This window comes from Spea bombifrons, chromosome 12, assembly GCF_027358695.1.
Source record: "Spea bombifrons isolate aSpeBom1 chromosome 12, aSpeBom1.2.pri, whole genome shotgun sequence".
Lineage (NCBI taxonomy): Eukaryota > Metazoa > Chordata > Amphibia > Anura > Pelobatidae > Spea > Spea bombifrons.
In genome coordinates this window covers 4,400,803-4,417,470 of record NC_071098.1, presented here as the reverse complement: position 1 = coordinate 4,417,470, position 16,668 = coordinate 4,400,803, and the positions used below count along the sequence as shown (strand labels likewise).

The following is a 16,668-nucleotide window of genomic DNA, read 5'->3' as shown; positions in this document are numbered from 1 at the left end:
GAGATGTAACATTTCTGGACATTTTGAACCCTTAGGGAAAACTTTTTTTTTTTTTCTGGGGAATGCAGTGTGAGTAGTTTTACGAATATAACATTTATTTAGTTACACTGGGACCATGAAATGCAGCGTATATAAGTGTCACGCTTGAAACAAAAGTTCAGCCTATTTAGTAAATAAAATACATTTGATTTTTAAAAGTTTATATTTAGCTGTAAATGGAGGTAGATAACATTTTAACCAAACAGGAGAACAGGTACCCCCCCCCATTTCCCTCAACTGCAACAAAATAAGGAAACCAACACAAAAAACATGCGTGGACTGGACGGGGAGAGCGTTCACAATCTAACAGTCGATACATCACCTTGAGGGCACCTTGGTACCGGTTCGTGTGCGTGAAATAAGTCGGACTCCCCGTTTCCGGTCCTCCGGTTGCGCAGCGTCATGGATCAGGTGATTTCGTAACTCTGTGGCTGGCTGCTCTCCCTACTTTATGCAGAAATGGCCTCGGCTTCCTTGCGAGCGTCTCTTATCGCTCCCGCTGATGGCAGCTTCTCAGGTGTGCTGTGTGAGTCCGGCACGAACCTGTATAGCACCAACAGATGCTGTAATGCTGTTACAATATTAACCATTAACGCATCGGTTCATAATAGAGAGTCCTGCTCTTGTGATTTAACATGAATTGGGCCGTATATAAACGGTGTGGAGGATTTATTGTGAGTGAACTACATGGCGCGGTAGTGACGGTCGCGATACGGCTCCGAGATGCGGGGCACAGCGGGCTATTTTTCGCACAACGTTAGATATTCACGTGTTTTTCTGTTAACCTCCAGGATAAAATGTGTACAAGAATCACGTTCCTAGTGTTTACGCGAAGGAATATTATTAGCGCCGCGTGTATTATCAGGATCCAAATCCCCGATTACCTGCTGAAAGAAGATAATCGCGTTATTTTGGCATGACGGCGGAGAGCTGAACTCGCAGTTAAAGGGGAAGAACCGTCTAACTGCGACTGGATTCTATCCTCACCAGAGATGATTATCGAGTTCATGTTTAGTTGGCGCACGAGATCCCCACAGACCGGTGATAGGTGAGCGCATTTCTCATAAATCTGTACTTTCCCTTTAAACATTTTAGGATCAAATTAATACTTTGTCTTTTTTTCTTTTAAAAACATTTTTCACTATGAAAACACGTATTTTACTCTATACACCACCATTCAAAGGTTTGGGGGTCACTGAGCAGTTTTCATGGAAAAGAAGGACATTTCTGTCTGTAAAATAATTACAAAAGGGTTTCTAACCATCAATTAGCCTTTTAACCTAAACTTGGTTCAGCGAACACAATGTGCCGTTGGAACCCAGGAGTGATGGGAGTGATAAAGGGCCGTTGGAACACAGGAGTGATGGGAGTGATAAAGGGCCGTTGGAACACAGGAGTGATGGGAGTGATAAAGGGCCATTGGAACACAGGAGTGATGGGAGTGATAAAGGGCCATTGGAACACAGGAGTGATGGGAGTGATAAAGGGCCATTGGAACACAGGAGTGATGGGAGTGATAAAGGGCCATTGGAACACAGGAGTGATGGGAGTGATAAAGGGCCGTTGGAACACAGGAGTGATGGGAGTGATAAAGGGCCATTGGAACACAGGAGTGATGGGAGTGATAAAGGGCCATTGGCACACAGGAGTGATGGGAGTGATAAAGGGCCATTGGCACACAGGAGTGATGGGAGTGATAAAGGGCCATTGGAATCCAGGAGTGATGGGAGTGATAAAGGGCCTCTGTACGCCTATGAAGTCTACCGGCAGATCAGACCTTTCTGGTCTCCTACTTGTCTTCGATTCCATATGCCTATTCCTTGCATGTTTATATTCCCTCACTGTTTTAGCCTCTACCATTTGTGCTGGGAGACAGTTCCACTTATCTACCACCCTCTATCCTATGCAGTGGACAGAGAAAGGCATATCTGGGAGAGAATCTGATTTTATATGTGGTTGAAAAATAGAAATATTTCATGGATTTACTCCAGAATTAACAATATAAACAGTGATGTGATCGCACCAACCGAGAGTTCCGTTCCCCATAGAACGCGTGAATTCTGCCTCCTGGTGGCAGCCTCGTCCCAGATTCAAAATGTAAAAAGCCCCTAAAAACCCTGAAATGAGACGGATCACGGATGTATCTGTACTTAAAAGAACCAGTAAAAAACAAAAAAAAAAAAACATTCAAAGTATTAGATAAATCTCTTACTCCAAACCGCTTACAGACGTGAGAAATACTTTGAAATAATTACTAACGTAGATCGGAGGCTGCATCGGCACCGAGCCGCCATCTCAGCGGGTTCCCGGGAGACCTCCTGCTTCTGCCGTAATGAGTTCTTCTCAGTCATACATACCAACTGTCCCGAGCCCAACAGCCTTATTGCAGGACATACCGTCTTCTTCCAAGGCAGTGAAATTTATTCTTGTCACGGCGATCACACTTTAAAGGGGAGCAAACAGTCGTGAGCATGGGTGTGTGTGTGTGTGAGCATGGATGTGTATGTATGTGTGTGTGTGTGTGTGAGCATGGATGTGTATGTGTGACTATGGATGTGTATGTGTGTGTGTGAGCATGGATGTGTATGTGTGACTATGGATGTGTATGTGTGTGTGTGAGCATGGATGTGTATGTGTGTGTGAGCATGGATGTGTATGTGTGACTATTGATGTGTGTTAGTATGAGTAAGTGTATGTAATTTGTGTAAGTGTGTCTACATTTGTTGTATGTTGGAAGGGGAGCAAACGTCAAGGAAGGCACAGGCAAGCTGTTTGGGGGCCGGTGACGGCACAGACTAGCTGTTGAAGTTGGGGGGCCCCGGGGCAATTTTCGCACCAGGGCCCCGTGGTTTGTAGTTACGCCCCTGACACTATCCCACCGAGCTCTACCTCTGTCCTGCTTTTGGGACAGTGGGATTCTGCCTCGTTTATCATTTTCTAGGGAATGTTTAATTGTCATGGGGCACAAAAGCAGGCATCGATAGGGTGTTGCCATAGAAATGGGGAGGGGGAAGCTTCTTGAATGTTTTTATGTTGTTTTCATGCAAATGAACCTTTAGCAGAAATCATAAAATGACGGATTTGGTGAGAATTATTTTCTGAAATGATTTGCATGGAACTGTAAAGGGGCCGCGCTGCTGTCACGTGCATTAAAGGGTGCGTGGAGTGTGCTGCTGAAAGACAAATCCCATGTGTGGGGGTTAAAGGGGCAACTAATGCCCCCCAAAAAGAATGCATCTGACATTGGCTCATCTAAAGGCGCTACTCGGCTATCATATACATTAACGTGCAGAAGGTGGCTGGAGGCTCCCTTTAAAGGTTCTCTTTTCATTTCTTGGTTTGCGTGAAGTAGTAGAGACTGTGCCAGACACAGCGTGAACCCACTGCCGCGGCTGGGATTTTCTTCCCTTCGGGTCTGTTTATCGGGAGGGTATTTTACAGACTCCGACGCGGCAGCCGGCGGTCCGGAATGGGTAACTCGGCAGCCGAAATCTTCAGCTTTGTCCTGGTGATTCTCTCAATCGGTTCCTTCATTCTGTCCGGCACCACAGACTGTTGGAGGGTAAGAGCTGCGCTTCCTTTCTCCAAAGTTTCTTTTTTTTTATTTTTTATAATTAACTATATTTTTTTTACTGAAATAAGATAAATTTAAATATTTCATTCTAGCAACCCCCCTTAGAATTAAATATTGGGGATAAAAAAAAAAATTATATAATATAATATATAATAATATATAATATAATCTTAATATATAATATAATATATAATAATATATAATATAACCTTAATATATAATAATATATAATATAATCTTAATATATAATATATAATCTAATCTTAATATATAATATAATATATAATAATATATAATATAACCTTAATATATAATAATATATAATATAATCTTAATATATAATATATAATCTAATCTTAATATATAATATAATATATAATAATATAACCTTAATATATAATATAACCTTAATATATCATAATATATAATCTAATCTTAATATATAATATAATATAACATTATATATAATATAACCTTAATATATAATAATATCTAATATATAAAATAATTCTACAAAGATGCCAGAAAGATTTGGCCGGATGCAGCAAGAAAAAAAATCCCTGATGAGAAATGCGTCGGGGGTCTTATGGATCTAATAAGAAGTTGTATAACATGCGTTAACCCCCTCACTGCGAAACAAAACATTAATCTTATGCCGCATTCAATAAGGAATCTATCGTTAAACAGACTTTATAAACACCCGCTGGTTCCTTAAGGAAACCGGAGAGTTCTTCAGCGTTAGTATTTCAATAAACGTTTCATGGATATTTTGATTTAACAGGAATCAGTCGTATCCCGTGCATGTTTAAATTCCCTCATTGTATTAACCTCCACCACTTCTGCTGGGTGGCTGTTCCACCTATCTACCACCCTCTCAGTTTTAGAGGATGGCCTGTTCTAACCGTTTTGAGACATTACTATAAGTTTTTTTGTGTGTGGAATACATAGAATTTTAATCAAGTTTAGGTCCTAGCATGGTCACTTCACATGGTAGATTTTGATACCCCCTCTGGCAGGGAAGGGGTAAATATCCGCTTGTTAAATACACCGGTTGGAAATGTCAGGCGCCCCACAGAGGTATAAGCTGCTGTTTGAACACAGTTTGGCTTCCTGATATAAAATGTTTTAACCCTTTTATTAAAAGTACTTTTACGGATCCAAATATCCAATCAGACGAGGGCCAATAATATTATATTATTATTATTATTATATTATTATTATTATTATTTTTGGGCTGAATATTCTGAAAATATATATTAAAAACATCCCGGATTCCGTATTCGCTAGAATGACCACAGAAAGTAACGGAAATCGATATAATGTAATTGCTAATTTGGAGTTAGAAAAATGTAATTAATGTTTTTTGGCTTCTTTTGGAATAACTTGATTGCATATTGAGAGCCTTTTGTCCTTTTCCATTTTTTTATTACATTGTAGCAGGCGACTGACGCTTCCAGGCTAATTATCAGCGCATTGATATTCATCAAACCAATTACAGAGCTTCCCCTGCATGAAATCCGCAGTTTCAATTCTCTGCCACTTCTGCTGGGAGACTGTTCCACACATCTACCATTCTTAATATTCTGTTCTGGTTTACTGACATCAGAGCATCCCAATTGGTGCTTTTCTCACCGCTATATCACAGCTGAAATCCCTGCTTGAACGCAGGTGTCCCCCAGACTTCTCTGCTGTGGCTCCACTCTCATAAAAGCTAATTTGTATAAAATCAGTGACCGGCACAAAGTACACCTAATATGTCTGCTAGTTGAAGGAGTGGGTCGTGCGTCACATTTGTCTCCTGTCTGGCGGTGCCATGTGCTCCGGAGCTTGGGTGCCATTTAGTCTAAAATAATCCTCTACCAACAGCGTCTCAAATAGAATTACCCCCCCCACCCAACATGTCCCTTTGTTCCCTGAATCTAATTCATTCACCTCTTGTTGTGATTCTCTCACTATTCCTCTTATTCCTCCCCAATTCATCCCCACCTTCTATCGCGGCTAATGTTTTTCGCTTCTATCCCACAACTTTTCTTCTCCCGCAGGAAAAAAAAACCTCTATAACGCTGATCCATAACCCCCCCCCTCCTCCATAATTCCCTCCTGGTAGGGGCTGCGGCACAGAACTCTCCTTTTATCTGCGCGATCTGCTGATTGGATTCTCCCCGCGGGGATTAGGATGGCGCTCGCAGACTGTGATATGTAAAAGCAACGATCTCATATCTGCCTGGAAGCCGAATAACAACTCGCCTGCGCGCTATTCACTAAACACCATGCCATTTCCGCCCCAGGAGGATGCGAAGGATCCGTACTCCTCCGTGGGTTTGAGTTCTCGCTGCCGTGGCCTCTGGAGCGAATGCGTTTATGATAATATGGCGGATCTTTGGACCTGTGATATTCCCGTCTCCTACCTGAGTGACCATCCAGGTACGTTCGCCTTAAACGGGGAAGCCTTAAACGCACGCCAGCGCTGTATACAGTAATAACCCCCCAGCGCTGTATACAGTAATAACCCCCCAGCGCTGTATACAGTAACAACCCCCCAGCGCTGTATACAGTAATAACCCCCCAGCACTGTATACAGTAATAACCCCCCAGCGCTGTATACAGTAATATAACCCCCCAGCGCTGTATACAGTAATATAACCCCCAGCGCTGTATACAGTAATATAACCCCCAGTGCTGTATACAGTAATATAACCCCCAGCGCTGTATACAGTAATATAACCCCCAGCGCTGTATACAGTAATAACCCCCAGCTCTGTATACAGTAATAACCCCCAGCGCTGTATACAGTAACAACCCCCCAGCGCTGTATACAGTAACAACCCCCCAGCGCTGGATACAGTAACAACCCCCCAGCGCTGTATACAGTAACAACCCCCCAGCGCTGGATACTCTAATAACCCCCCAGCGCTGTATACAGTAACAACCCCCCAGCGCTGGATACAGTAACAACCCCCCAGCGCTGGATACTCTAATAACCCCCCAGCTCTGTATACAGTGATAACCCCGCCTGGTGCCGTGAACACTAACAACCCCCCAGCGCTGGATACTCTAATAACCCCCCAGCTCTGTGGGTTTTATCTCATTTTTGATCTCATTTTGTTCCAATAAACTTCCTTTATCTGCAGACCTGGAGCCGCCGTTGCTGTCAGTCATGTGATATTTTGGGTAACTTTCCCGGCTCAAACACCACACTGAGCTGATGCTTTATGGCAATGCTAATGAAGTCCGTTCCTCCATAGACTTTCATTAGGCAGAGTGTCTGCTGGGTGATTTAGACTAAGCCATTCTATTGTCCCCCACAGGCAGTATGATAAGGAGTCGGGTGTTTAGTAGATCGGGGATCAGATAACAGCGCGAGATACAAACAGCTGATATGCAGCGGCCTGAAGACATTATATTATATTATGGGGGCAAAAACTACAACAGGGGTAAAAAAGAAAACAGCGCAATATTTTTAAAACCATATTTCTTAACTCAGGGGGAGATCCCCGTTATAAAAACTCATAATCAGCAGAATTAAGAATCCTGATCATTTATGGACCTCTTTTCGTGTGACAGTCGGTCTGGTGATCACTCGGGCTTTGGTGATTATAACGGGCGTTCTCTGCATCGCGGCCGCTCCGCTCCTGCTTCTCGGCATGAAATGCACGACGTTTCTCAGCAGCGCAGACCGCCGGAAAGTCTGCTTTTCCACAGCGGCGGGAATAATGCTTCTAGCCGGAGGTAAACGACGATCCTGAAGGATTGGTTTGAATATCTTTAATGTCCGCCGGGTAGGACACAGATCAATAAAGCTGGGACCTTTAAATTACCCATACTCCTTATTTGTGCTAATTTAATTTTCATGGAATTTATTTGTATTTATTTATTTTTTTAAGGAAAAAAAATCACTGCCTTGATAATTGATAATTTCTGACATAAGATTATTATTTAATGCATTCTAATTTATTATATTAAAAAAAAAATTACCAAGCAGGTGGCAATCATAACCTCAGAAAGCCATATATTGACAGGCGGAGATGATTATAAATATATAATAAGTATTTTTTTGATCATATGACGCTTGTGATCGCTTGCTGGCAGCGATCCGGCACTTTCTGTATGGTGATATTTGCCCTCTCTGTGCAGGGATTGCCGGGGCAGTCGCGGTGTCTTGGTTCGCGGTCGACACGGCTTTGAAATACAGGGCGGAGGTGGGTATGAATCTCTAAAGAGTTAAAATTTAAAGGGACACTCCAGTGATCAAGTGCACTTCAATGCATGGTTCTTTAGTGGGGGGAGGGGCACTAAACTGTCCCTTTAATTGATCTCTTTATATTTTTAATGTTTTCTTTCAGGTGGGGTTGGCAGTGCCGGGTATCACCTATGAGCTCGGCTACTCTTACTGGTTGGCTGCAGCTTCTGCCGCGGGCGCCTGCGTTCCGGCCTTGCTGCTGATTGGTTTAAACTGCAGGAGGAATCCTACGGCGGAGAAAGAAGCCAACCGCGCTTCTCAATGTAGAAGCCATCACAACGCGACGACCTATCTGTGACTCCGCGGAGCGCAAACTCACATGAAAGAGCGAGCACTCGACGAGAAGCGAGGCTGGGAGGGGGCGATGCGGCTCCCTCATATATTCTGACCACCCACTGCCGGGAAGGAGGGGGGTCTGGACTTTTCTGGATCCTTCACTTGTTTTATGTTAGAATTCAAGAATACAAATTATCCGGCTGCAAATTCTGTCGACCCGGAGAAGCGGCCCCCGGAAAGTTCCCAGCTACGCTCATCACAAAAGTTCTACTGTTACTCATGAAAGCCATGATTTATTGGGCACTGAATATATCCTTAAGTCACCTGAATTCAAGCAGGGATTTCAGCTGTGCCATAGCAGAGAGAAAATAGACGCTCAGATCCCATCAGAGTAGAATATGAAGGACCGGGCGACCGCCTGCTGTTCCCCAGCCTTACGATTTTAATACATTTTATGTTTGTGAACGCCAAAATTCCGAACGGCGCGCCATCGAGTAGCTCGGACACGGCAGCGCATGCACATCACTGATAAATAAACGGACGGATTTGTAGTGGCCGAGATGCCCCGCCGGGCCGCCTCCTGCGGTATTTGGCAGGAATTGAGGCGTGCGTAAGCAGGAGATTAAGTAACGTTAAGTAACGATTATAATCAAAGAAATCGGATGTTTCACGGGACACACAACTAATTCACCCTGAACGAAAAGCTCACGGCGACTCGCGGAGGGCCGGTGCTGGACGCCCGTTTCTCCTGCTGTAAAGACTCAAACCTTAATCAGTCGTTGGTCTCGTCTTAGATTCAGGAGCCGTATGCCTATCCCATGCATGTTTAAACCCCCTTGCTGTATTACCCTCTACCACTTCTGCTGGGAGGCTGTTCCACTTATCAACCACCCTCTCAGTAAAGCAAAATTAATCTTAGTCTCTGACCCTCTAGTTTTTAGTTCGTTACATTTCTCCTCCTTTGAAATAAACTTCCCTCCTGTACCCCTCTTAAGTATTTAAATGTTTCTATCGCATCTTCTTTAAAGAGCAATTAGCACTTAAGTGTAATGATCAGGAATACCAGCATACCTTCCGAGTGTCTCTTTTCAGGAGGCACAGTCCCTCTCTGTCCCCCCCAGATCCCACTGGCCCTTTTCCTCCCCTGATGCCCCTTTTTTCTAGGAGGTCAGAATGTTTGCTGGGTATGAGGGGATCGCAGGGTTCTACTGCCCTAAAAGCCCCGATAATGTGTATAGAAACAACAAAGTATATGTTTATAAACTAAATGATGTAAACAAAATAAATTATCTTGAGATTTGGTGATGTTGTTTGATTTTGTGCACAGAACGGCATGAATGTTATCAGCTCAGTGATTTTTGAACCTTAACCTCTCAGTGGGTAGTTGTCACGTTGTATGGAAATTACCTATTTTCGACGGCATTGGCATAAAGAGCTGAGAAAGGGACAAAGCGGGGTTCAAATAAACCCCATCACATGGACGTTGGCGACACATTGTGTGTGTGTTGTTGCTTACTTGGGCTTCACAAACCATTCTGATTTAGAACATTGGAATCCTGAAGCATTTTAGATCTCTTTCATGCCACAGATTTGTTATTCGAAGGGAAATTCAATTGTGCAACGCTATGGAATCTGCCGGTGCTATATCAATAAACGGAATAGAAGACAACATTTTACTTTCCATAAACTCAGCTTCACAATATCACAATCCACGGCCAATCACAAATTGTGTAATCTCACTCTCTCATTCTTATTCTCATTATTATTCTTATTCTCATTCTTAACGCATTGCGATATAAAATACATCCGATCGTTTTCATTAAACAGACGCAGTTCAATAATTACCCGACAGCGATCACATAATATACATTCCCATTTTCATGATTCCGTGACAATATATTCAGATCAATAAAGGAACGGAGATCCCAGCATAAAGGACGCAATGTTACCCTTTCACGGCGCGAGTCTCTATAAAAGACAACTACGCGGGTAACACGAGATCAGATATTTACATCGTCGCATCTTCATACATCTGGGCGTTCAGATGCGCACGAGACGAATCGTCACGTTGGAAGCCACGTTTGGCTCCGCAGGGGTTTATCGGTCACACTCTGGAGTCTATGGCGTACATTTTGCCAGTGGCGGTCCTTCCGTATTTATAAATAGATCGTTGGTGTCTTGAGGATGCGCCGATGTCTATGAAGAAGGAACAGAGAGGATTAAGAACGGGTGGGAAGTCGGGTCAACAGGGAACCCAATGGACCCTTAAGAATATAAGACATGTATAGTGACCTGGTGGACCCCGTCAACGTCAACCAATTTCCCTTGGTTGGTCACTAAGGGGGCCAAGAAGAAATAGCCCCCCATAAGTTAACCTCTCCGAACTGATTTGCTGAGAACTATGACATCACTGACCTCTGAATATATAAAGGCAGCACGTGAGGACTATCGATGCCAGAAAACAGCCTGTAGACCCAGCCATCCCCAGCCAGCACGACCACCCGAACTCATAGTGAATTCCCAGGAACACGTTCTGCAATACGAGGGTGGCCCTTTCCACGTAAACGTCCACCGCGTACCAAACGGAGCCGATCATGCCCGGGATACCTTTACCACAGAGACGGAGAGAGGAACCGCTCAGATTAACCCTTCGTATAGATAGCAACACAGCGTGGAACCACGTAACCACGCCACTTCATTATCGGCGTGCGAAGAAAATGCCGGAACGCGTACGTACTTTACTCTGTATCCCTCGAATCACCTTCCCTTTCATTCTAATCTTTATAAATAGTGTTTTCATTAAATATATTTTACAATAAAAAAGAAAAGGAAGAGACCGAAAAGAAAAAAAAATGGACGCAATTAAAAATCCTCAATTTCACATTTTTTAACAGTTTGAATAAATGATACACCAGTATTGAATATCATTATATATATTTCCCCTTTAATTCTAATAATATATATTAACCCCTTAAGGACAATGGGCAGTCCCTAAACCCATTGAAAACAATGCACTTTGACCCTGTACATGTACGGGCTTTGTCATTAAGGGGTTAATGACTGGGGTAATTATTAGAAGCAGTTTTGATGGTCGTCCATAGAGACACAGATATGTCTAACAATTAACAATTAACACACACAATAAACGAATGTTTTCATATTTATAAACGTATCATTATTTGACGACCGGAGGAAAGAACCTAGAGAGGTGGCTAATGCTGTACATGTAATGGCTACGTATCGGTCAGCCGAGAGAACGCAGAAGTATCAGAGATCTCATACCTCCAATTCCGAAAATAAAGCCGGCCATGTAACACATACGTAGCTTAATATGAGGTTCTTCTTTCAGGAACTTCACGGCGTCCAAACCCAGGACGAGGACGATCAAAGCAAAGCTGGCCAGGATATCTGCCGCGATCATCAGGGCCCTGGTGAGTACGATCTTCACTGAGGATAAAGCACAATGCAGCGTATCATACAAATGTAACGTTATAGAGTGATATACAGAGACCGAAACGCTCACGCATCCATAGATGTATCAAGTGGGCGACAACATTGTAACAATGTCAACCATGTTCATATTCTATGAAGGGATTCATAATAAAGACGGGTGCTACTGGTGAAGCAGGGCAGATGTCGCTCTGTTACCCTCCGATGAGGGCACTTACAGGGGTGCTCGGCTAAAATCGAATCGTATTGGTCGCACGTTTTGATTCCATCTTGCGTGTTGGTGACGCATTCCCACCAGAGTCCACGGCATTTCTGACTGACCTGCGGAGGAGAGAACTTTTTTAGTAAATAATAGAGTTTTGGTGCTCTGCTTTATAACCGTGCTTTGTTTATAAAGGAGGAGGACTGAACGTTTTACAGTGAATATCGTTGGATGTGATGACCTCCGAAGAAACTCCGGTGAGCAATGACTCCTTTATTAAGATCAAAGCGATTTAGAATGAAAGATAAAACATTGATTTCCGGGTTACTCCCAGCGTTCTATACGTTAAGGCCGAGGTATATTATTTTGTTAACTGGTGATCGAGCTCGAGTTTAATTCAGGTTCACAACTCGCTTGAACTTGGCAACAACTTTTGTATTTTACGCTCACCGCAGCTTGGGTCACCGAGAACTCCAATCAGCTCATGGCGGAAACTCCAGCTCAGGTCCAAGCTGGTGCCACCGGGCGGTGTTGAGTTGGAGTAATGATTTTAAAACTCGGATGACAGCCTGACTGTTAATAAATCGACTTTCTATGTTCACTTTTGCCCCCCTGGGCGGTCCCTAAACCCATCGAAAACAATGCATTTTGAGCCCGTACATGTACGGGCTTTGTCATTAAGGGGTTAAAAAGTTCCTGTGTTGATGGAATCTATCTATATGGATTGTCAGTATAACTTTAACCCATGGGCGCAGTGAAGCTAAATGGTGCGGGGGCGACTCTTTTGTGTAAGAAGACGATCGGGCTCTTTAGGGTCCTAAGACAAAATATTTAGGAGGGTACAGAATGCACGTTTCATTGCATTTTCCTCACCTCTAAGCTGTCATCGGCATTCACCATCCAGCAGTCGGTCCACGTGGCTACAATCAGGAAGATGGTGGAGACAAAAGCCAGGCAAAGAGCCATGAACTGCAGCACCACAATCATTCTCAAGCCTGGAGGACTCCAAAAACACAAATAAATGTTTACACGTTGAGGAACGACCTTAAAGATTTATACAAAATCATATTTCCTTGACCGTTTCTATTGGACTTTTGTAATGGAAGCTACAGTTTTCAAGACGGAGGTGTGGCTCCTCGGGGGAGGGCCCTGTGCCAAACGCCTTCATTCCAGTGGCTAAGAGTGACTAGGTATGACATCACACCCTGATGTCATCGGTTATTGATTTAAAAGCACACATCTCAATGCTTGCTTATACTAGACTAAAAGTAAATAGGAACGGAGAATGCAGTCAATTATTTCATGGGAAATCAGCATGAGTGTGAGATCCGTGTCTGCCCGATGTAAGTAAATGTTTCTGGGAATCGGCAGACATTTGCCCGGCTTCAGAAAAGACAATGAAAGGAGGAAAAATAAAAGCCAAGATTCAGAACATTTTAATCAAAGCTTCATTGACTAATAACTGCGGACGTTCTAATCCAATTTCAAGTCATAACGGTCTATTGTATCTGCATTTGTTTTTGCCAAGGAGTTCTGTGCGGGGGGGGGGGCACCGAGCAAACAGAGCATACAAGAAAGAAATGCTTATCTATATCATCTGTCTGTCTGTCTGTCTATCTATCTATCTATCTATCTATCTATCTATCTATCTATCTATTTATCTATTTATCTATCTATCTATCTATCTATCTATCTATCTATCTATCTATCTATCTATCTATCTATCTATCTCTCTATCTATCCATCTATCTATCCATCTATCTATCTATCTATCTATCTATCTATCATTCTATCCATCTATCTATCTCTCTATCTATCATCTATTTTTCCTATCTATCTTTAATTTTATTCTCTTATGATCCTTGTTTTTTCAATATAATTAGTAATTAAAATGTATTCATTAAGAAGAAGATTGGGTCTTCTTTAGTCAAAGTTAACGTTTTTTTAATGTGCCTCAGAGATCTCTTCTTCATATGATGGACACCCATGCAAGTGGACTTGAAGGTTTAAAATAAATTTTAAATTGAACAATATTTAACCACATTAAATTTCTATAAATATAAACATCTAAATATTAAATTAAATTATTATATATATATATACACATTTAACAGTTTACGTTGGGATGTTATTTTTTATTATATATATATATATATATATATATATATATATATATATATCCATTATATTTTTTTCATACATGGTTAATACTTATATATAAATTTCTGATATTAACAATCTGAACTCTGAAGACATCTATTTAAATAAATCTGGCATTCATCTTTTAAGCTGATTTTAATTTTAGTTACATTTAAAAATAATAAATCAGTGTATTTCGGGATGAAGAGATAATGCCATTTAACAAACAAAAAAAAGAAATGGTTAATTCAGTTTTTGCTCTGATACTATAGAGCTCAATGTTTTCTGCTTTTTAGCATTAAAAGGCAGCCATCGCCTGTTTCTAAATCAAATAAGTAGACAAAATACCTGAACAGAATCCAGAATATATTATATTATTTTAAATATAATCTTTGTAATGTATTTTTTTTGCCCTCCGATCCAGAAAACACTCAATTGGTAAAATATTTAATGCTTATGTCACATATTTTTAGTAAATACAAGTCATTTTAGTAAAAATGTACGATAATAATCTGTTTTTTTGCTTTTTAGTAAACATTTTCAGTGAGCTTATATCAGATCATTTTCTCCAACGAACTAGAGATGTAATGAGAAATTCTTATATGAACGTGAAATTTAATAATAAATCAGATAAAAGGGTAACATAAGTATTTTTATAACATCCATGTTAATATATATATATATATATATATATATACAAAAAATATTTTTATTGAAATTTTTAGGATAAAAACACAAAGTTTCCGACAAAAAAAGCAAAAACGCATAATAATTTGATTTATTGTCTAAACAGTAAAATCAACATAAAATAATGAATGGTATTAGTAGCAAATGATTCCAAAGAAAATGTATAACTTTCCCCATAACTGGAAACCTTCGGAATTGCCATTGTAACTAAAAATAAACATTTTTTTAAATAATAAAGTTCTGATGAGAAGTTCCAGATAGCATAACGTTTCCATTTGGATATTAAGTTAATTTGAGAATGAATGTTCTATTTAAATGTGAATTTTAATATATATATATATAACTATCTATGCTTTTGTAGATATTATTATATTATTATATTGTTTTATAGATTTGGAAGAAAAATGTTAACCGTGGAATATCCAGCCGATTCGTGCATTTAGTCAGAAAATATCCAAACCACGTTTACTGGAATCCTTTTAGAAAGTAGGAATTTTGTTAAATTACCTCCACTTTCGGGAAACAGGGCTCATTGTCGTTATTCCATGCGCTCGAAATGGCAGAAAACTCATTTGTTTGACCTCTCGGGAGCCAGAGAACGGTAATAACGAGAGTTCGTTTCAGAAAAAAGTCAAATTGGCAACAAAGTCAAACTAGACTAATCCGGCAGAGCCGACGAGTAGATCTCAAGCGACCTGTTGGGGGGGGCAAAAAAACCCAAACTTACCTGGGGTGGGCAGTTACGGAGCCCGATATCCGCGTCCTGCTATTTTAAGCCTTTCCAAGTCATGTCTGATGTGCCTCGCATTTCACAATGTGATTTGTGGCCTAATTAACATGGAAATGGTGTGGAAATTGTGTGCAATGCCGCGAGAAACATGTCCTGGCACCTGGAAAGGTTGGACTAACTGCTGCGAGTCATGGGGAGGAATGATCCTTGGCCTTAAAATCCCAACAGCCTCCTATATCGATCTCGGAGATGTCGTATACAGAGCTGGAATCCAACGGAAATTCCGCCAGCCGGCATCTTTATGAAAGCGACGCGAGAACCCATGACGTGGCGAAGGCTGATTTCTCTGCTCAGATTTGGCGAGGGTCCACCATGAAGGGGCTTCCTTCCTTCTCCTTTATGTTCCTGGGTTTGGAGGATAGACCAGGACATTGTCTTTGGGGCCACACAGAAGAAGGTTCCACACAAAAGGTTTGAGGAGCTAACATTATTCCGATGAAAATATTATTATTGTTTTGGGTTCCAAAGAATCATTTCTATAAATAACCATAAAGGTCTCTGTGAAAGATGTCAAAATGACCTGAAATGCCCCATCACCGCGAGCAATGATAGAGAGGACCCATTTTTGCCGTCTGAACCCCTCGGTGTTACTATTCTTGTGTCGTTATTCTTTTTTTCCAAACTATGACATCATTATTAATATCTCCCAATTTCCTTCTTATCTCGTCAAACACCCTCCCTAATCATACTTCCAACGTATTCCTCCATCCAAGCGTCTCTCTGGGACTTTACGTTACTCACTTCTTCACCTTTTGAAGTCACGGCCTTTCGATTAAGACAAAAGAACCAATTTCACTGGAAAACGCAACTTTCTTATCTGTATAAAGAAACAGCCCTTTATAACCGCGAACTGTGTCACCGGTGCAGGCGGTCAGTGCTGGTCACAGCTGGAAAGGTGAGCGACGCTTCATAATGTATGAGGGCACTTCGAGGAGAGTTAAATGTTGCAAACAGGTCGGGATTTCCAGATTTCTTATCAATTTGCTTTTTCCCAAAAGTCCATGTAGATAACATTTATGAAGTTCCTCCAGCCTATGAAAGGACCTTCCGGAACTGGTAAGGGTTACCGATTCACAACAACTCCTATGACACTCGTGGAACCATGAGGCATTAAATGCAGGAGATGGAACTTTTAGGGTCACGACTATGATCATCCGACAAAAGCCTGGACCTGAACTCCATGGCCTTCATTCGTGGTCCATCGGAAGAGCCCATGCTCTCTGTCACCAATTCCACATTCGTTGAGGTTAACTCCTCTTTAGTGAATACCT

The 16,668-nt window shown here is 41.5% G+C and overlaps 2 protein-coding genes across 2 annotated transcripts; one reads left to right on the top strand and one right to left on the bottom strand.

Moving 5' to 3' along the window:
• The first annotated feature begins 3,508 nt into the window (after window positions 1-3,508).
• Window positions 3,509-8,151, top strand: LOC128470508 (claudin-16-like). Its single transcript, XM_053452401.1, has 5 exons — window positions 3,509-3,601; window positions 5,902-6,037; window positions 7,178-7,342; window positions 7,748-7,812; window positions 7,957-8,151. Exons 1-5 carry the CDS (start codon window positions 3,509-3,511, stop codon window positions 8,149-8,151), a joined length of 654 nt encoding a protein of 217 aa, XP_053308376.1.
• A 1,671-nt stretch (window positions 8,152-9,822) lies between these two features.
• Window positions 9,823-15,237, bottom strand: LOC128470436 (claudin-16-like). Its single transcript, XM_053452325.1, has 6 exons — window positions 15,115-15,237; window positions 12,655-12,784; window positions 11,798-11,900; window positions 11,412-11,576; window positions 10,545-10,736; window positions 9,823-10,325 (listed from the first exon to the last, which is right to left on the bottom strand). Exons 1-6 carry the CDS (start codon window positions 15,177-15,179, stop codon window positions 10,234-10,236), a joined length of 747 nt encoding a protein of 248 aa, XP_053308300.1. The 5' UTR covers window positions 15,180-15,237; the 3' UTR covers window positions 9,823-10,233.
• Window positions 15,238-16,668: the final 1,431 nt, after the last annotated feature.

What these genes read in the sequence shown, in the direction of transcription:
- LOC128470508 (XM_053452401.1), top strand. Translation starts at nt 3,509, where the DNA reads ATGGGTAACTCGGCAGCCGAAATCTTCAGCTTTGTCCTGGTGATTCTC. An exon ending in GCACCACAGACTGTTGGAGG is followed by an intron (nt 3,602 to 5,901) that starts GTAAGAGCTGCG and finishes TTTCCGCCCCAG; the next exon opens with GAGGATGCGAAGGATCCGTA. An exon ending in CTACCTGAGTGACCATCCAG is followed by an intron (nt 6,038 to 7,177) that starts GTACGTTCGCCT and finishes TTCGTGTGACAG; the next exon opens with TCGGTCTGGTGATCACTCGG.
- LOC128470436 (XM_053452325.1), bottom strand. Translation starts at nt 15,179, where the DNA reads ATGAGTTTTCTGCCATTTCGAGCGCATGGAATAACGACAATGAGCCCT. An exon ending in GATTTTAGCCGAGCACCCCT is followed by an intron (nt 11,577 to 11,797) that starts GTAAGTGCCCTC and finishes CTTTATCCTCAG; the next exon opens with TGAAGATCGTACTCACCAGG. An exon ending in CTGCCTTTATATATTCAGAG is followed by an intron (nt 10,326 to 10,544) that starts GTCAGTGATGTC and finishes CCTTCTTCATAG; the next exon opens with ACATCGGCGCATCCTCAAGA.